This window comes from Epinephelus fuscoguttatus, linkage group LG8, assembly GCF_011397635.1.
Source record: "Epinephelus fuscoguttatus linkage group LG8, E.fuscoguttatus.final_Chr_v1".
Lineage (NCBI taxonomy): Eukaryota > Metazoa > Chordata > Actinopteri > Perciformes > Serranidae > Epinephelus > Epinephelus fuscoguttatus.
In genome coordinates this window covers 10,252,890-10,273,542 of record NC_064759.1, presented here as the reverse complement: position 1 = coordinate 10,273,542, position 20,653 = coordinate 10,252,890, and the positions used below count along the sequence as shown (strand labels likewise).

Sequence of the window (20,653 nt, the reverse complement as noted above, 5' to 3'; positions counted from 1 at the left end):
TAAAGAGAATCTATCATCTATCTAGGCCTACTTTGTGGTGCGTAAATGTTTTAATCTGTTTATATTCCTTGGACATACATGTACACTCAGTGGCCACTTTTTTGGGTACGCCTATAACCTGAGTTGGAGGTGACACCATAAGCCGGCTTGAGTCGAGCTCAGACAGCCAGTTCACACCGCTGCAACTTTTCTCTGCGACATTCTTAAACTGTTTCGTCTCGTCACAAATCTTTGGTCTGAACCGAGCTTTTGATGAGAAGATACTACTACTAGATGACTACTATGTTCATGTGTGTGTCAGTTAAATATGAAGCTAAAGTCAGGAGCTGATTAGCCTAGCTTAGCACAAGGACTGCAGACAAGGGGAAATGGCTAGCCTGGCACTGTTTACATTTGACTGGACTTTTGCATTTCCAGAAAGTCTCAGCCAAGAAATACTACCACACATAACAGGAACAGCGCCAGGCTTTGAAGCCAATTTTCATAGTGGTCAGACAGTAGTACTGCAATTTGCAGGGTCTGTCACGTGATGCCACTGGGCCCAAAAAGACTTTTCCCCATAGACAGGGCAGGCAGGGTACACCCTGGACAGGTCGCCAGACTATCACAGGGCTGACACATAGAGACAAACAACCACTCACACTCACATTCACACCTACGGGCAATTTAGAGTCACCAGTTAACCTGCATGTCTTTGGACTGTGGGAGGAAGCCGGGGTGCCCGGAGAGAACCCACGCTGACACGGGGAGAACATGCAAACTCCACACAGAAGGGCTCCCGCACCCGGGATCAAACCGGCAACCCTCTTGCTGTGAGGCGACAGTGCTAACCACCACACCACCGTGCCGCCCAGTCTCAACCAATTTTACAATAAAAAAATAATAACAATTTTCTCTCCCTGTCCCTCACTCACTCGCCTCTTCCTCTGTGTTTCTCTCCTTGTCTCTCGCTCACTCGCCTCTTCCTCTGTGTTTCTCTCCCTGTCTCTCGCTCACTCGCCTCTTCCTCTCCGTCTTCTCTCCCTGTATCGCTTTCTTTCTTTTTCTATATTTACATTTTTCTATCGTCTTTCCGGTTGTAACTCGCCCTTCACGTCTCTCATCTGACTGTACACAGAGTTGCAGTGCTAATCAATTGCAATTTGAGCAATTTGATTGGCTGGGTGGCATCATGTGGGATGATTTAACTCGCATGCAATTGGACTGTGCGTTTCCTGATCAGCTAAACCGGTGCTGTAAAGACAAGAAAAGTTGCGCCGGTTAAAATAGAAGTGTCCCTTCAAAATTTAAATTCCCATAATTATTTACTGGTTATAAGTCCAGGTCTGTATAGGTCGGCGTCTGGGTCCGTACTCAGACCGCTGTCCTCCTGTTAGTGACTAGGGCATTATAGCATCAAATGTGTATTCATCCACCACTGAAAATAGTCCCCTAACAAATGCATGTTTTACTCCTGTTTGAGTAACGTTTGCTGAAAACTACAGTGAAAATGAAATCATATATGTGGCTCACTTTTAAATAAGCTCAGTGCTACAGACAGGGGAGGAAAGTCAGAACGTAGTGGGATATGGAAGAACAAATTGTAGGTCTGAGTCTTTTCATGTGATTTGTTGACAGTAACAAAAATAAATTAAATCGCCAGCCTTTTCCTTTTACAGCATGATGACAGATTCTGATTCAGTATCATTCTTGATGACCCTTCACCACATAGAGTGCATTACAACCACACTGACAATCAATTAAGAAATCCAAACACGACAGGTTGAAAGGTTAAGTTCAGTATTAGATAATGCTCACATGTGTCAACTTCTTTCATCATGTGTACATTTGCTCATTACAGAAGCAGACATACTTCCGAGAACACACAATACAGACATCTTGTGTAATCAAAGGCCATAAAGCCACACTGGACCTCCAGCATCTGTTTGTTTGAGATTGTCCGTTAGACATGTCATAATGCAAACTCAGTGGCTGCAGTTAGTAAACTGTCAGGGGGAAGAGGAACCTCTTGTTGGTTCTCCGTGAGGTGGTGCTGTAAAATTTTGTTCAATCACTCACACACTCATTCTTTGCACTGAAGCAAGTACGGCAATCTGTTAATTTTAGGGATGGAGGAAGAAATCTGTTATTCTACGGTTGTTTTTAAAAATGCTGATACAGCTCCCAAAGGTAAGTGACTTTTTTTATCTTTTAAATGAAGCACACTGTTATTAGACTATTTAACATCGTTTTAAGACTTCTGTTGGGAAGAGTCACATTATGACCCCTACAGTTCCCTGCCATAACATACAGTATAATTTATTCCACATCATGACTTTCAGTTCTTGATTTTTTTTCTCCATTGGTATAAAAAGCCTGTTTTTGGAATATGTGACACAAACACCACCACGGCTAATGCTCCAAAAGGTGTTGTGCTTTTATCTCTTCATAGAAACAACACAATAAATCACAGGCTGGTGTCTAAATACAAAGTACTGTAACAAAAAACTCTTCGCTCAAGACAGCAAAAAGAAAAAGACCTTCAAACTACAATCATTCTCAAGACAGACCGTTTAAACCTGCTGTAATTTTGTATGTAACAAATCCTGATACTTCAGACAGCCTCTTTACTTGCATGTTATTTACATCAGGTTATAGATTATCGGTCATATATTCGACACCTGTTAAGGTTTACATCAACTTAACCTGAGATGTGGGATTTTAAATCTGCATACCATGGCCAAGCCCCAAAAATATCTTACTTTCATTGAGGAAGAGAAACTGTGGTTATGTAGATGTATGTGGAAGCTCTCAATGCAGTCTGATGGAACCTCACATTCTCCAATGTGACAATGTAATAATGGACAACTGCTGCCCCTCCACCTCCCACCTTAGTCACGAAATCCTACTCCACACCTGCATTTTCTTCTCTCTTTGCCTCTGTTTTGAAGCTAACCAGCCTGCTTTGTCCTTTTATACGCAACTTCATACTGATTATATAACGCACACAACAGAAAACAAGACTGCGACTATTGTGAGCAGAAGACTCTTCGGTGAAATCTGCTCGTGTTTAGTGTTTTGCAAACCACGCTTTGTGAAAAGTAAAAAGAGCCATGTGAAGACAAGCAGAAATCATTAAAAGTAAATTAATTTGAACTTTTCAGAGCACACGTGGTCACGTGCATCAAACCAAAGCAAAACTGTTACTTCATGCAGCACCAGCTGACCTAAAAAACACCCCCCTCCTAACATCTGACCCCTCCAAACTTCCCTTCCAATAACACTTATGGCCACTTTTATAAATAATTAACGTGTTATGTTACTTCCTGTTTCAGCGGTGAGTTCTTTATATACATCACACACACGTTTCGTTGTGACATTGTGAACAGATATCATTAGTTCAATCATTCCCTCGTGTTGTTATTTGTGTCTTTCAGAGAAAAAAGAGGACCCAACAATTTATTCCGAGGTGAAACCTAAAGTGACAGCTGCTACTGTACCAAGTAAGTTTTAAATTCTGTTGTCTTATTTGCATTTCATCAGTTGAACTGTTCAATATCAAAGATTATATGATACTAGTCCATACCCATTGAGTGCACAGTTACCTACATACAGTTTCATATGTGTGTTTGGGATACAGGTCACAGGAAACTGCAGATTAAATAGTCAACTGAACACATTAAGAAGAGCAATGTATTCAGACAGAGTTTTTGTGAATTTGATAGTACGATTGCTTTATTGAAAGCACAGTAGTACCATTGCCAATAGTGGGCTAAAACTGTACATTAGTAGTTGAGGTAGCACGTTGAAAGGCAGATAGTTAAGTGTTTATATGTTGTATCGACTTAAAAGTGGGGCACACTGGTAGTTCACATGGGAAAGGTGCGGCTAGCCCTTGTTGCAGCAGCATACCATACCATGACTTAGTCATACCAAAAATTAGAAAAAAAACCCCCAATGTTCGGCCACAGGGGGAGCCACAGCGATCGGTCGCATTTTAGCCATTTTTAAGCATTTTTCTGTTGTTATAGCTCCACCCAGTTGCCAATTAGAGTTAAATTTCTCCAGTCACCTTGAGGCGTCCTGTTCTACATATCTACCAAGTTTAGTAAAAATCCATATGACGGTTAGGCCTAGATAAGAAATTAGCTTTCTTGCACCCCCATTTTGTTTGATGGGGTCAATAATGGAGGGGTCCCCTCAGATTATGTGTGGTCATGTGCCTACAAAGTTGCGTGGTGATGGGTGAAACCCTTGAGATGTTCTACACCTTTATGTGATGAGCCACGCCCTCCGCAATATTCATTGCCTTATAGAAGCTCAGTTTTAGTAAGTTTTCCAACTTTTGCCAAGAGGCAAGATATTGGTCCCTAGATTATGTTCACCGAGTTACATGCAGTTTCAATTGGTTGCTATAGCGCCCCCCTTTGGCCAATTGATGTAATATTGCTTCATTCGCATCCTCCCATGACCCTCTACCACTGTGCCAAATTTCACATGGATTTACCAAGTCAGTGAGGAGGAAAAAACGTGGAACAGACACACAGACAGACAGTTTTCGTCATTATATAGTAAGATAAGATATAGTAAGACAGGCAATAAAGGTGGCTATCAAGGGTACCATCTACAGAGTGGGCGTCAAAATTCACAACACATAGCCTCTTGTCTGTTTACAGTCAGCTCTGTGCTTTGTCATGGACACAATGTACACAAACCACCTCATCATCAGTTTGCAAGGCTGTGGTAGAGGTGCACGTCCAACAGAAAAGCCCACATTTCTGGTTGGAAGAAGAAACACGTCTTCCTTTAAACCTGATGAAAGACTTCGCACTTTGGATATGCACAACTCTAATCTTTTCAAGAAGGTGGCTGAAGGAAAGAAAGAGGGAAAGAAAGTGGGAAGAAGCAAAATAGCAATGGTGGCTCCAGCTGTTCAACTTTTCTATATTTTGAGGTGATAAACATCGTATTAGGGCACGTTAATCAGAGTATGCACGGCTGCATGTTGATGGGAATATTAGTGGAACATTCTTTGTCATTATACGTATGTAAACAGCTTTGTAGGAATATTATCTTTCTCAGAATGAAGGCAAAAACTAGTATACTTTGTGCATGTAAAGTAGTCAGTGAGTGATCATCACAGTCAGAACATGCCAGGGCATTGATGGTGGAGAGGCATGTTACACCCTGGACAGGTCACCAGACTATCACAGGGCTGACACATAGAGACAGACAACCATTCACACTCACATTCACACCTACGGACAATTTAGAGTCACCAGTTAACCTGCCTGTCTTTGGACTGTGGGAGGAAGCTGGAGCACCTGGAGAGAACCCACGCTGACAGGGAAGGGCTCCCCCACCCTGGGTTTGAACCAGGAACCCTCTTGCTTTGAGGCAACAATGCTAACCACTGCACCACTGTTGTAATTAATGTAATATATATAAAGATAATAATTAGGGGTGCCCCAAATACCATTTTTGGGGCTTCAAAGCTTCAATAAAAATGACATGGTGCTATTCAAAGCTTTGATGTGACAGGACAGGAGGTGGGGGGTTGGTGTTATAGTAATCTATCATGTTTGTGTACACTAATCAATCATCTGAATCTGATTTTGTAAGAACAGCACCACTGCCTGTGTGTGAGAGAGAAGAGAAGGTGGACTATTGCACGCAATGTTCTTGGAAGTATAACTCAAACACGGGTCAGGCTGCATCAGGAGATGCAATAAAAGTGCTTTACTGCCATCATTCATTTTATTAATACGTCCTGTGTGATTATAAAAGTAATGATAGTCATATGTCAGAACGTATATTGGTCACGAAGAGTACGTCACAGTTGTTCAGTAGTTCCTAATCCCAAAGACGAGGAGAAAAAACATGTAAAAACAATGTATTATATATTTTTCCATGCAACCATAATAATGTTAATGATGAATGATTTCATCATAGTTACAATTGTGATTTGAATACGAGCTTTCTCCTCAGAAGCAGATGGTGAAGCAGCTGCATGCTCTCACTTTTGTGTGTTGGCGGTGTGTTTGGGGATACTCTGCGTCCTCCTGGTGGCGGGCATCAGTGCCATCATCTACAGTGAGTTTCACGTCAACACACTGAGTAACTTTCAGTTGATAATCATAGCAGCTTTTATCACATTTAGACCAACTGAGTCAGTCTGGGATGTCTTCTACCAACAGAAAAAAAATAGCTAGGTAACGTGAGTTCAGATTTCTCTGAATTGTGCCTGCTGCCGTTTAAGCGTCTTTATTTTACTTTTTATTTCTGTTTTGAGTAGTTGGTCCAATACAACATGGAAGTAGAGTATGGAAAATAATGCTTCTCTGATAACACTCAATGCATCTATGACCGACTGATTGATCGACTGATGTCTCTTCCTCATTCTCACCACAGTCAGTGTGGTAATGAACAAACAGAAAGTCAACCTCAGCGAACTCAAGGCCCAAAATCAGCAGCTGAACACGGAGCGGAGCATCTTACAGAGAGAGACAGAGGAGCTGAGCAGAGTCACAGACAATTTCAGCTGGACGCTGGGAGTCATCCTGAAGTTTGACACCTTTCCAGTAAGCGAATACTGCCCAAATAAAAGTAAGTGTGTCTTGCTGAACTGACCATAACAGAGTTCTTCTCAACCCACTAATATAAATTACTGTGAGGAGATACATTTGTTTTAAAGTACAGGGACTATTAAGAGTCCAGTACCCCTTCATGTGTGTTAATACGTTGCTACACAGCGGGCTAAACACCCTTCAAATGAAGGCTGAAGACAGAGAATTATTTTGCCTCCAGCTAAGCCCCGCCCACCACAGTAAAGGGTCTATAATCAAGTTTAAAAGTTGGCTTGTGGATTATGTCAGTGATACAAGTAGTGTTTTATGTTGTCTGATGTCACTGGGACCTTAAACTTTTTTCAAACTGTATTTGTGTTTTTGTATTTGTGCCTTTAATTTAACATCTTGTTCCATTTCTCTGCTTTTCTGCCATGAATGCAGAGTGTCAGCCGTGTCGGAAAGACTGGATTCTGTTTCAGGAAAAGTGCTACCTGTTTTACGATAAAAAGTCTCCATGGAAGACATGGCAAGAGAGCCGAGAGTACTGCCAGAAGACAGCTGCAGACCTGGTTGTAGTTGACAGTCTCGCTGAGCAGGTGAGTTTTAACACCATAAAGCCAGCTGAACCAAGGAAACAAAAAACACACATTCACACAAAATGCAGTTAAAAAGTTAATGTCTGATCACAATCTATGTCAATAAGCGTGAATGTTTTGATGACCTGCAGAAATTCATCAGTACTCAAATCAAGTACTACTACGACAAGTTTCATGGATACTGGATCGGGTTATATGAAAACAAAGACAAAAACTGGGTCTGGCTTGATGGACGTAACGACACTCTACGGTAAGAGACTCTTTTTTTTTAAATAAACATTTGAATTTACTCATTTCAGCCTCATGAACATTCACCACAGCTCACATATGAGAGATCTGCAAATTATCTAGTAGCTCTAGCAAAGGAATTTAAAAGTGAAGTGTGTAAGATTTAGGGGGATTGCGGATTGCAACCAGCTAAAAACTTCTCCTGGTCAGAGTTCTCCCAGTGTTCATTGTTCAGGAGGTTTTTATTAGGGGCTGAATTATACACAGACATCTCTTGCTCTTTGAAACAAACAGACCAGGCAATTAATTAATTTTCCACAAAGGTCTCGTCCTCGCCAAAACAAACAGATCTGGTGATTTAAACCAGTAAAAACACTGACTTAAGTAGTTTCACATTACATATGCATGTATTTCCAGCACAGTTTGACATGCCGCTCGTCCAACACATGCTAATGTGCGGTCACCTTTTTTTCTCTTACAACATAAGATCCAGACGTTCAGGAGGTTTTGTAACGGAAGCCAAATTATCTACAGTGGTCTTTCTCCAAGTCAAACGAACAAGGTGATTTAAACCGCTAGAAACACTTAATTAAGCATTTTCACGTTACAAATCAGTGTGACTCCCGTTCTACACATTGCAGTCGGGCTTCTAACTACAGCGGCCAATTCGAAAACACAAAAACATGAATGGTCCCATCTGAAGCCAGTGTTTGGTTAATCCATTCTGGGCAACTGTAAAAACACAGCGGTGCAACATAAGCCCAGTTTCCACCAAACACTTTCAGTATGGTACCTTTGGAACCAACAGTAACCCTTCAGACATGGTACCTAGACCCTAGTGTTTCCACCACAACAGTCCTCTTAAATGTGGGCAGGGTTGTTGTCACTCACTGCTCTGTCCAGCACTCACTGTATTTCCTCATTACTGGTGACACAGTTGGAAGTCTGCACCTTGTTTATGGTCAACATAACGAGGTTACATGTCGACATTTTCAGAACAAAATAAAACAGGCTGCAGTGAGAGTCTCTCTCCATGGGATATTTAGAAATAGCGGGCTTGTGCATTTAGTCCTTCTCAGGCAAGCTCAGAGGTTTAGTGTTGCCGTAGCCTCTGAGTGAGGATTACAATATATGCAGTTCATATAAACCCGGCTGAAATTAAAATATATAAACGCTTGAAGATCCACTCATTACTGAAGTGTTTTCTATATAAAAACTAAAATAATAATAAAAGTTGTCACAGTGAAATTTAAGGTGTGTTGACTGATTCAACTCATGCATTGAGTAACATTACAAGTTAACGTTCCACCTTAAAAGTCGCCGGCAGTCGGCCCAGTGAATTAAGTTATTTTTTCTCAGACTCCAGCTGCTGTGAGAGGCAGCAAAACATCCTTTCATTTTATAGTTACAGTTTACGAATGAAACTCTCCACAGTATGAACAGTGGTTACATGAGCCTCAAAACCAGCCACAACTCAGCCCTGAGCAGAGTGACCGTCCTCTACTGACCAATCAGACTGCAGTGTTCACAGCTCCACCTTTTAGTACCACATCTGTGTGCTAGGTACCCCAACAGGGGGGGGACCAAACATGGGGACGGTACAGAACGGTTCTATTGGTACCATCTACAAGTTTTCACAGTGGAAACGGAAAAAAAGCGTACCGAACCATACTGTTCTGCTCAGTGGAAACAGGGCTATGGTGTTCTTCATAGATAAAGACCCACTTTGTATGTAGCATGTATTTTCAGGTAATTATACACTAAAGAGAATACACCTATTATAGTATATTCCATTTCTGCCAATATATCCCCCTAAACCTTACACACTGAACCTTTAACCTTTAGGCCGAATAGTTGCCGCAAGTTTTTTCGATTGATTCTTTTACACTCAGGCTTTAAGCCAGCATGGACAGGAGGTCCTCACATGCTCAGAAATAACCAGAATTTGACCATCTAATTCCACATTTGCCCTCTGTAGCTATTTTTAACACTTTGTTCTGTTGGTTTATTAGCAGTAGTAGAAATAATATTACAGGTAGTGATGTTTATGTGGTGTGTTTGAAGGTTCTGGATGCTGGAGCAACTTGGTACCCCTGGTCCATGCGCACTGATGATCCCCAGGAGCAGTGATACAGCCAACTGGGACCCAGCGGAGAGTATAATGCAAAACAAATTCATCTGTGAGAGCGACGTTCTGATAAGGTCTAATTAGCATTACCAACATATTCTTTCTCCTCGTGTTGCATCCAAAACTACATCTCAGTTTAAAAGATATCAATATAAAGCAATAACAGGCTATATTAACAAAGATTTTTAAATAGCTTGAAGACTATGTTATGTTATGTTATGTTATGTTATTGTGTCTTCTTGAAATTTGTCAGATGTCTTTTTGAATAAATGTCCAGTTTGCCTGAAGGTGTGAAAGGTGAAGACCTAACAAATGATGACAAATCAGACTATATCTTCTACAGTTGTTAGTATTCACTCTCACATGAGCAGCCAAAGTCTGTAAAAACTAATGATTTCTAGAGTTTAGGAGTCACAGAATATACACAAAAAGCCCAGCCCAGCTGATTCACTGTGGGCAATTTAATCATCTATCAGTGTAATCAAATTTAAATGACGGCAGCTAGACATAAGTGACTTTTAATGGGAAGATAATGTGCATTATATTCAAATATCACTGTAATTCAGTGTAGTATTACTGACTTAAAAGAATATAAGTCAAAGAAACTTTTACATTCTGGTAAATTATCCATTAATTATCCTGATGGTACTCCTCTTGAGGAAATAGATCAATTCAAATATCTTGGTGTCTGGCTTGATTCTCAACTTACCTTTAAAGTACATATTGACTCAGTTATTAAGAAAATAAACTGCAGCTTGGGTTTACTGTATCGCTCAATAAACTGCTTCACTCTACAGATTAGGAAAAAGATTGTTACACAGCTTATTCTCCCTATACTCGATTATGCAGATATTGTATATCAGAACACTTCAGAAACCAACTTATTCTCTATTAGAGTCACTTACAACAACCTTTGCAGATTTAGTGTAAGATGTCCGTTCAGAACTCATCATTGCACTATGTATCATTCTCTAAATTGGTTAACACCTGAGTCCAGAAGACAGTTTCATTGGCTGCAGTTTATTTTCAAATGTATTTATTATAATTACCCCCCGTACTTAAAACAATATTTGATCCCATATAGCTCACAGCATTATTTACGCCATACTGACAGCTGTTTTTTCTTTGTTCCGAGAATCCAGAAGGAAATTGGCTGATTTTCCTCTCAATTTAAAGCTCCGTCAGACTGGAATACTTTGCCTAATTTTTTAAAATCTATCACCTCTCTTCATCTCTTCAAGAAATCCCTCTTTATTCATTTACAAAAACCCTGTTTATGTTTCTGACATGAAATATTGATAAATATCTGTGGTGAACTGTGGAAAATGACATCTTCCTGACAATAAATGTACTGTATATGATGATGGGTATATAATATGATGGATATAATACCATTCATTATTAATCTAGATGGACTGAATCTAGATGGGGACAGGGAACGGTTGGGCCAAGAAAGTATTGTGTGGATGTTATTGTCTTGTAATGTACTGTTTTGTTGTATTGTTCTGTTTGATTCCTGTATGTCTTGTAATGTAATGTAATGCTGTTGCAATGTTTTGTCTTGTTTTGTCTGTATACATGTTAAGGACTCCCTCAAAAACAAGATGATTCATCTTAAGAGACTATCTTTAAGTAATTAAAATAAAATAGAACAGGTGACATGTTTCTTACAATGATCCAAAATCTTAAATCCTTTCAGCAACATTTACACCAAACATTTGCAAACTGATGCAACAAAGTTCCTGTGGCCGTCTTGCTGCATGTTGTAGCCTCAGTTTCTGGTGTTACATAAAGAGCAACATGTCAAAATATGTTGTGTAAAAAGAGTTCCTATTCAGCATGAATGTTTAAGCTCCTCAACCTTTGTTTCACCTCAGTTATAGTCTTGTGTTTTATATATCGTTGTATATTGGTTATAATAGTTTGTTTAATCACCTCTGTTGTATCACAGTCTGACAATCACACTTTTTTTTCATACGAATCTTCATATCTCAGCTTTTTCTTCATTCACTTGTCATTATTACAATTTTTATCTTTATTGTTATTTAACTTTTCTTTTATTATTTTTGTCCCGTCATTTTATTTCATGTGAAATAAAGAAGACAATAAAAGGAGGTATTTATTCTGTTTTATGAAAATGGTGGTATTAAATGAAAATCAATTCAGCAGTGGGGGAAGAGGTACTAAAGTCTTTTACTAAAAGTAGCAATACCATGGTGTAAAAAAATATCATTACAAGTAAACTACATTTATAAAGTGCCTTTTGAAACCAGTTACAAGGTGCAGTCAATATAAAGTAAAGGTAAAAATTAAAAGATGAATGGATGGATGGATGTTAAAGTCAGCTGAGTCAAATCTTAAACTGTCAGACAAACTGCTGGTACATGACCTTGTGTCCTTCCTGTCTCAAACTTCATGATTTCTCCATTCCTGTGATTTATGTGATCAGATCTAATTTTAGAAAGCTCAAAGTTATTGTGAGTGGGGAGAGAGACAGAAAGAAGAAAATGATTGGAGGTAATCGTTAAGATTTTAAAGATCCACTGTGAAGGGTTTAGGTGGATATATCGGCAAAAATGAAATAATTATTTTAATAACTCGGTTTAATTAGTGTACAATCACCTGAAACTAAGAGTCATTGTGTTTTCATTACCTGAGAATGAGACGTTTAGGTGTATGGAGCAGGTCCCCTCCTTAGAGTCTACCATGTTGTTTCTACAGTAGCCCAGAACGGACAAATCAAACAGTGGCTACAGAAAGGGTCATTTGCATTTTAAAATCTGCCACCATAGTGCTCCTACATGTTTTAAATACAGAAGAAGTTTCAGTTCTGTCCTCACCGCTAGATGCTTCTAAATCCCAAACACAGGAAGTGTAACTGTGGAGCTAAAACACAGATGATTATCTGATATTTTCTTATTATCAGGGACAAACTTACATGTTGACACTGTTGTATTAGGGAAATGTTGGTAGCATTCTGAGTAGTGTGGTGTTAATTCCCAGCAAACTGTCAGGAGAGAAATTTCTGACACTCATCCATAAATGTTTAAATTTGGGAATAAATCTATAATCACATAAAACACATATTATTTTTGTTTATTCTTTGATGCCCTGTGACAGTGACAATAAGAAATAAAAATCTGTACGTCTGAAAGAATCACTCAAGTGCAGTTTGATTCATCAAATTATTTAATGTGCATCAAAAGTTCAGGATTTCATGTTAAGACCAGTAGTTCGGTCCATCTGATGTGTATTTCCATGTTTTGCCTCCTTGTAATAAAACAATGCCACCATTTTGCAAACACCTTAAAGATTCATGATCCAGACACTCGACTCAACTCTTAACATTTCATTTCAATTTTTCAGTAAAATGCACATTTCGCTTAAAGGCAACTTTTTATCAGTTTGACAACATGTCCCAACCTACAAACATCAACACTGACTGGATTCCCAGTGTCAGTGTAGAGAAGTTGGGTTTGTTCGGCACCGTGTGAGTCGTCAGATTAAAGACTTGTAGCATCAAACTGATTCAGATGAATACATTTCATGTTTTATATCATCAGCAATCTTAAAAAGTCTGCATCACCAGGAAATAACTGCTTGTTTTTTCCTTGGTCACCTCTCCAACGGGTTATCAAATTCAACAGACAGTAGTGATTGAAGAAATCGGATTTGATAGCACACAAGTGAGGTTCAACAAGTAGAGGAGGCACAACTGTGGGATCGTCACCTCCTTACTGGTCTGAAAAATGAATGAAGATATTCCAGCTCAGTCAATAGAAGGAAATGTTGGCATTTTACGTTTCTGCAAACCACAGATACGTTACGTCTGCATGGCGTTCCCAGGCCAGATGAGTTATGTAATCCCTCCAGCGTGTTCTGGGTCTGCCCCAGGGCCTCCTACCAGTGGGACATGCCTGAAACACCTTTACCAGGAGGCACCCAGGAGGATCCTGATCAGATGCCCGAACCACCTCAACTGACCCCTTTCGACACGAAAGAGCAGCAGCTCTACTCTGAGCTCCCTCCGGATGTCCGAGCTCCTCACCCTATCTCTACGGCTGAGCCCAGCCACTCCACGGAAGAAACTCATTTCGGCTGCTTGTATCTGCAACCTCATTCTTTCGGTCACTACCCAGAGCTCATGACCATAGGTGAGAGTTGAGACGTAGATGGACCAGTAATTCCAAAGCTTCACCTTCCAGCTCAGCTCCCTCTTCACCATAACGGTACGGCGCAGCGCTTGCATCACTGCAGAAGTTGCACCAAACTGCCGATCCATCTCACGCTCCATTCTACCCTCACTCGTGAACAAGACCCCGAGATACATGAACTCCCTCGCTTGAGGCAGAAACTCTCTCCTTACCCAGAGGTGGCAATCCACTGGCTTCCTGCAGAGAACCAAGGCCTCAGATTTGGAGGTATGAATCATACGAAACCTAAAAATTTAACGTTCTGGTGGTTTGCAGAAATGTATAATGCCAACTGGGTTGGATATTCTATCAATTCATGAACAAGCTCTTCTAATCAGAGAGCACAGCCTCCATAAAGTCCACGTCTGGCACAGAACTCAACAGAGCTGTTTCAAGGTAATACTAACTTTCTCAATCAGCAAAGACACAAATGTTTATCAGTGTCCAAAGCAGCTTTGATCAAACATTACTCTTTGGACTTCTTCTTTTTCTTCTTCTTTGGAGGAGGTGCCTCCTCGTTTGTATCTTCATCTACACACAGTTTGTCTTTTTTACACTTTTTCCTTTTCTGCTTTCTGGTTGCCTCACTCTCTTGAACTTCTGCTTCCTCCGATGTAACCGCAGCTTTCTTCTTTTTGGTCTTTGGAGCGCAGTCCTGGACCGGCTCTGATTGGCTGGATTCTGTGTTGCTACTCTCCTCTTCCCCGGCAGGTTCACTCTGGTGTTTGGAGGATTTCTTCTTCTTCTTCTTCTTCTTCACTGTTGTGTCTGTGTGCAGCTCAGCAGTCTCCTCTGAACTCTTGCTCTCTGCTGCAGGTGAAGGTGATCTTTCTTCTTCGTTCTGGTCTGCACTGTTTTTCCTCTTTTTATGTTTCCTCTTTGTTTTGTGGTCTGCTTCAACATTTTCTACACAGATCAAATTCCCCTCAGCAGAAACTCCATCAGTCATTTCCTCAGTGTCCTCTTTAGTTTTCTTTTTCTTCTTCTTTTTGGGTTTAACATCTGTTTCAGGACTTTCAGACACTGCATCACCATTTAGCTCATGAGCGCTCGCAGTGGACCTCTTCTTCTTCATCTTCTTGCTGTGAAAGTCCTCGCTCATCTCCTCCTGCCTCTCAGGGCTCTGCTCAGCTGGCTGGGAGGTCGGTGGAGTCGGTGTAACACAGACTGATGAAGCACTCGCTGGTTCACTCTTCTTGCCGTACTTAGCCATAAACTCAGCCTCCTGCTGCTCCAGCCTGGCTAACTTGGCGCTCATTGTCAAGCCGTGTCTGGCTCCTCTAAAGAAACAAAAAAGAAATGCATCAGAAATAAGATCTTTATTTATGATAAACTTTACTAAAAAATACGAAATACTTCATTCTGTTTAGAATTTTATGAATTAACTTACTTGTGAGCCGTGCGTCCACCACAAGCCTTCATTAGATCAGCATCAGAAAGCCTGTTGAGCATCAGTGAATAACTTCATTATATAATACTGTTAAAAACAGAGTTATAAAGTGCTTTTGCAGATAAATAATAACAACAGATAGTAATTAAAAGTGACTGATTATACAGTCCCTCCAGGATTTTGCTGGCTTCGTTGAGGGATTGTTGGAGCTAGGGCTGCCCTCTAATAGTCGGCCGAACGTTAGTCGACCAGAAAGGTCATTGGTCGTCAAGATTTCATTGGTCGTCGGGGTGTCGGTAGCGTAGTGGATAGTGCCGGCGCCCCATGTATAGAGGTGATGCCTTGCTGCAGTGGTTGCGAGTTCGACTCTGGCTTGCAACCCTTTGCTGCATGTCGTCCCCCCACTCTGTCTCTCTCCCCCATTTCTCACACTGTCCTGTCAATTAAAGGCAAAACGCCCCAAAAATATAATCTTATAACAAAAAGAAAAAGATTTCATTGGTCGCTCAGTGGCAGAAAAAAACAAAACAAATGTGAAACTCTATCAGGAGCTGCTCCTTGTCAAAATAAAACAAACCTCCTCTATGACTGGACCATGCAGGAATTTAATTTGAAAGGACAGACACAGGAAGTGGCCACGCTCAGCATTAATTTCCTGGGCTGGTACCTGCAGTTATTCCACAGGCTAGTTAATAACATGTCGGGCAGGAAATCCAAAGTGTGGGATCATTTTGAGAAGGTGAAGGACGAACCCAAGGTGATATGTAAACTCATCTTCATTGGTCGACTACAAACATGACGTATCATCTGAAACATGGAAGTAGCTACATGCCCATTAGCCCACAGCGTCATTAACAGGCGGCTCGCTCAGTGTGTGACGTGCACTTGTAGATAAAATATAGGCCTATATTAATGAAGCTTCATTAGTACGGTTTTGTATTTCACTGTAATTAGACTTGCACCGATTAATCGGCAGTGCTCGCAATCGGGTGGTTTTCACATGATCGGCCATGACCTGCGACCGGCAGGTCAGTCTAAAATATGCCAATTTAAAAGCTAGCTGAAACTTCTTCTGTGTGCCAAGTGCGATTCCTGATTAGAATTAATTTCGTCTTCATTGCTAAGGAGGTTTTAACCAAGACGAATTATCCACAGAGGTCTCCTTCTCTCTAACACAAACAGACCAGGTGATTTGAAGCAGTAAAAACATTGAGTGAGGCAGTTCCATGTTATAAATCAGTGTTTCTCCAACGCTGTTCAACTCATTGCAGCTGGACCACCAGCGCAGCACATTAACAGGTGCTGCACCTTTTTCCTCTGATAACTAAAGATCCAGACATGCAACATACTTATTATATTGCATTCCATTTCTGCCAATATATCCCTTTAAATCCTACACACTGGACCTTTAATCTAACTCACCTTGATTCTGTCAATAGATCTGGACCCAACAGCCTCTGTCATGGCGACTTGTCTTGTCCACGCATTTCAGCTGTTGCACGTGATGCCAATTAGTTTACCCCCACGTTTCATGAGCATCGTCAGGGTACTGCATTGAGCGGTCTTTATCAGTCATTTTTGTTGGTAAATGTGACAAAGTCAAGTTTGTGCTCAACTTACAGCGATTGGACAGAATTGCAAGGTTGCGCAGTATTCACATGGATTGGTTGAATGTGTGTGATTGTTACAATCATGACATTGCAACATCCTGGAAGGGCTGATTATAAAGAAATTACACCAACAGTAATGTGTCCAGAATGAGATGGGAGAAAACAAAGACCAAGATGCGCTCTGTAGTCGTACTCATGTGGACAGTGATAAAATGTTGTGCAGCATTTGATTAGAAAAAATAATTAGAAATCTGAACAAAGTGCATTGTGTGCAGTTCTTACTTGGTGGTGCTGGAGAGATCCAATTTCTGGTCGTCCTCCTCGTCTGAGCTGCTGCTGTCGTCTGAGCCGGAGGACTTCGGCTCTGGCTGCTCCTGACCAGACAGCAGCGTGGCTGACTGAGAGAGAAACACGGAAACAAAATCAGTGAAGATCATCGTCCATTCAAACTAGAGTCAGTCATATTTAAATACACAACAAACATACAGAAGTGTATTTGTACATTTCTTGTCTTTAAATGTTCATAAAATCTGATGATGTTCTTCTTTGTTCTTACTGTCCACAAATCAAATGAAAAAAAAAAAAACAAAACCAAACCAACGATTAATTACTCCTGTGAAGCTCAGTCCTCTGTGCCACTGCCCTCCATTTTAAAATATTTACCCAGTAATTAAGAAACAAAGAAATTACCTTGACAAAACATCCATAAAGTTTGGCTTTGGCCAGCGTGGCTTTCCGTGGCTTTTTATTGGAGATCGTCCCATCCTCTTCATCTTCCTCCACCGTCTTCTTCAACTGAATACCGTTCTGGATCACACAGAAAACAAACAACACAGCCGACGTTCTGTCAAACACTTAACAACTGATTTCACTTATTAAATTTTACCTTTGTGCTTGCACTTTGCACCTATGTTTTATTTTCTGTTTAACACATTCAGTGAGCACTGTTGAAGAAAGACTGAGACAGTAAATAACTTAAAACTCATACTTTAGTTCAGAGTTTAAGATTTCACATCCCTTTAAAAGTTGTTGCTTTGAACCAGAAAAATCTGCTCCTGACAGAGGAGCTAAATGCGGCTACATTCACAAGTGGAGGAGGTGATTGTTAAGTTTTCATGAATCAGCTGGTAACCTTTTCAAATGGTGACTAATAAATGAGCTGCATATAACAAGTGACAATATCCTCATTCTGAAATTACTCATCCCATCATCGCAAAAACAGCACACAACCCACTTGAATAAACTTTTTAAACACAGCAAGACTACATCACTGACTACCCTTTGATTCTGATCATGTTGTGTTGAGCAGAGGTGACTGAGTGTGACCGTGTGTTCAGCTGTGTTGGACAGTCAGACTCACCTGATCAGATTCCACCTGCAGACTGGAGGAGGCCTTATTGAAGACATGATCCCACCAGTGGAAGGTGAACTGCTCCCCTTCCTTATGACCAACCTGGTGGAGAAGAGCAACATGTGAGTCTACAAACAACAACTTTCTACAGAAGACAAACAGAGTAAAATGAGACCAAATGCCACATAACACCGAACATCACTCACCCCTCCTTTGTCACATTTCACTTTAACCTTGATAGCTTCTGATATGCCATTCTCAGATCGCCCCAGCCCTTTACCTGAGGACAGAGCGGACTGGATAAGAAATCTGTACCCGAGTCAGACGCACTGCAGCGGGTGAAATGTGACACAAAGAAATCAGAGTCTCTTACCGTGTTCCCAGCCGTGACGCAGGAGCTGCTGCTCTGCAAACTTCAAGCCACGACTTTTCTCTGGTACAACTTCTGCCATCTGTGTAAAGGAGAGTTTATAGAATATTAAGCAAACACGAGTCACTACTTTTTTAAATTTAATGATATCGTTAAATACATGGCAGCCAAAACAGGCTTGAGTTACTTTACATATGATATTTTTCATCCCTTTTCTGTCCAGTGACAAATCACATATATCCTGATGTGTTGATTTTCAATATCTGTGATAAACTGATGGGTGAAGTGTTAATTTACATGTTGAAAAAAATTCCCCTACTTCTCAAGCTAAATAAACTCTTTAAAAACCCTCTTGGATCAGCTGAAAATGCATCAACATAAAGCTGAAAACAGGCTGTTTTACTGAAACCATTAACAGTTGAGTTTTTAGAAATGCTTGGTTTCCACAGGAGAGCAACACTGCATAGATATGATGATCTTATAGATACACTGCAGTAGATTAAACTACCCAACAGTATATAAAGGAGATAAAATGAGCCCAACCTTAAACATCTACAGCAGAAAAAGGCAACATACACATTAATGCAGCACTAATAATAATCTGAAAACATCAGATATAATAGCAAAACACTCACAGAAAACTACTGAACTATTTAAAATAGACACGCTGCTTTATATGAACACTTATTAGTCAAATGTTATTGCTGCCACTGTACTGGCACTCTTCTCTGACAGCACTGAGTTAATGCTAACAGCTAACATGCACTTTAACACTTTAAAACAACAAGTCGCTTTTATTGTCAGCCTTTCGTCAGCTAATGTTTAAAACACAACATTAACACGTTAGAAATCAAAATCCAACATACCTCTGACGTCTTGTTGCATTTAATATGCGTCACTGTAACTGGCTGGAGCAGCAAAACACACAGCAGCACCGGCAGCTAGCCATGCGGCTTCAGCAGAACGCTGACATGTCACCGGAAACACGTCACCACAGCTTCTTTTCTTCTTCTCGGTGTCATTTTGCAGCAGCGCAGAGAAGGAAAAATAAGTGTAAGCTATGACTTAAATCCGGTATTAAAATATCATTTCAAGCCTTAATATAAAAATTGACTTTATTTTATATCCCATATAATAGCGGTGGAAGAAGTAAAATAATTAATTTTATTTTAATTTAATTTAATTTTTTTTTAATATTTCTAGTTATGCACTTATTTAACTTGTTTTATTTATGTCTATTGTAATACCACTGTGTTGTTGTTGTTGTTGATGAGGGGAAATGTGGTTGTTGTTTTTGTCTTTTATGAGCTGCTGGATGGTTGAATTTCCCTTCGGCGATGAATAAAGTCCTTTCTGTTCTATTGTGGATTTTTTTGAATGTAGTAATACCCATGAGTAATATAGAAATACTGTTATATGCAGTACTGGGAAGAAACTAGTTAGGCCTACAGGTCAAAAATTAATTAAAAATAAATAAAATAAATAAAATAAATTATTATTAAAAATAAATCCAGTTGTAATAGGTTATAGTTACTGAGAAAAAAATATGTAATTATATTACAGTTACTCATCAGAATTTTGGTGATTATAAAGGGGTTGCCTTTGAATATATTAATTTCAATAAAAAAAATTATAAAACATGAAATAAAACATTCATTTTGTTGCTTGTCAGGCAGGAATGACCTCTTTTCTTTTTCAGCTTTTTTGTCCAGTTTAAAATATTTGTTCATCAACTGTAGAAAGTTACATTACTTTGAAGAAGCAATAAAAAAAAAGTTACATTAATTATTACATTTTAACAGGGTAACTATAATCTGTAACCTATTACATTTCAAAATCCACCTTCCCAACACTGGTCACAAGTAATTACAAGTAAAGCCGTGACCTAAAACCCTAACCCTGTACTGCATTTAAAATCTTAATACAAAGGTATTAGCATCAAAATATACTTAAAGCACCAAAAGTAAAAGTGCTTATTATGCAAAATGCTTAATATCAGAATAATATATACAATACAGCCAGATCATAATAAGTGATGCATTAACGTGTGAGCGTCACAGACATTGCAGCTGATACAAGTGGGGCTGATTTCAGCTATTTTTATACTACTTTATATTTAGATGATTCTAATGATCTGTCAAGTAACTAAAGCTGTCCAATAAATGTAGTGGAGTAAAGAGTACAATATTCCCATCGTAGTAGTGGAGTAGAAGCATGAAGTAGCGTACAGCTGAGATAC

General features: G+C 39.8%; 2 protein-coding genes across 3 annotated transcripts; one reads left to right on the top strand and one right to left on the bottom strand.

Annotated features, from left to right (window-relative positions):
* The first annotated feature begins 1,943 nt into the window (after nucleotides 1–1,943).
* LOC125892698 (killer cell lectin-like receptor subfamily F member 2) lies at nucleotides 1,944–11,614 on the top strand. 2 transcript variants are annotated; one of them, XM_049582850.1, is made up of 7 exons: nucleotides 1,944–2,169; nucleotides 3,417–3,482; nucleotides 5,968–6,072; nucleotides 6,391–6,585; nucleotides 6,990–7,144; nucleotides 7,276–7,394; nucleotides 9,437–11,614. In XM_049582850.1, exons 1-7 carry the CDS (start codon nucleotides 2,109–2,111, stop codon nucleotides 9,582–9,584), a joined length of 849 nt encoding a protein of 282 aa, XP_049438807.1. In that variant the 5' UTR covers nucleotides 1,944–2,108; the 3' UTR covers nucleotides 9,585–11,614. The 2 variants fall into 2 exon arrangements, with proteins under 2 accessions (XP_049438807.1, XP_049438806.1); XM_049582849.1 differs by having other exon boundaries at nucleotides 5,956–6,072.
* A 1,050-nt stretch (nucleotides 11,615–12,664) lies between these two features.
* gpatch4 (G patch domain containing 4) lies at nucleotides 12,665–19,385 on the bottom strand. Its single transcript, XM_049582842.1, has 8 exons — nucleotides 19,281–19,385; nucleotides 18,418–18,496; nucleotides 18,251–18,324; nucleotides 18,054–18,146; nucleotides 17,384–17,500; nucleotides 16,976–17,091; nucleotides 15,084–15,134; nucleotides 12,665–14,973 (listed from the first exon to the last, which is right to left on the bottom strand). The coding sequence occupies exons 2-8, from the start codon at nucleotides 18,494–18,496 to the stop codon at nucleotides 14,160–14,162; spliced, it is 1,344 nt and encodes a 447-aa protein (XP_049438799.1). The 5' UTR covers nucleotides 19,281–19,385; the 3' UTR covers nucleotides 12,665–14,159.
* Nucleotides 19,386–20,653: the final 1,268 nt, after the last annotated feature.

Bases quoted from the DNA above. Each gene is read 5' to 3' on its own strand.
- LOC125892698 (XM_049582849.1), top strand. From the start codon at position 2,109: ATGGAGGAAGAAATCTGTTATTCTACGGTTGTTTTTAAAAATGCTGAT. The intron at 3,483-5,955 runs GTAAGTTTTAAA...TTTGAATACGAG, and splicing joins GACAGCTGCTACTGTACCAA to CTTTCTCCTCAGAAGCAGAT. The intron at 6,586-6,989 runs GTAAGTGTGTCT...CCATGAATGCAG, and splicing joins CGAATACTGCCCAAATAAAA to AGTGTCAGCCGTGTCGGAAA.
- gpatch4 (XM_049582842.1), bottom strand. From the start codon at position 18,496: ATGGCAGAAGTTGTACCAGAGAAAAGTCGTGGCTTGAAGTTTGCAGAG. The intron at 18,325-18,417 runs GTAAGAGACTCT...CTCTGTCCTCAG, and splicing joins GCGTCACGGCTGGGAACACG to GTAAAGGGCTGGGGCGATCT. The intron at 17,092-17,383 runs GTAATTTCTTTG...TTTCTCTCTCAG, and splicing joins TTTATGGATGTTTTGTCAAG to TCAGCCACGCTGCTGTCTGG.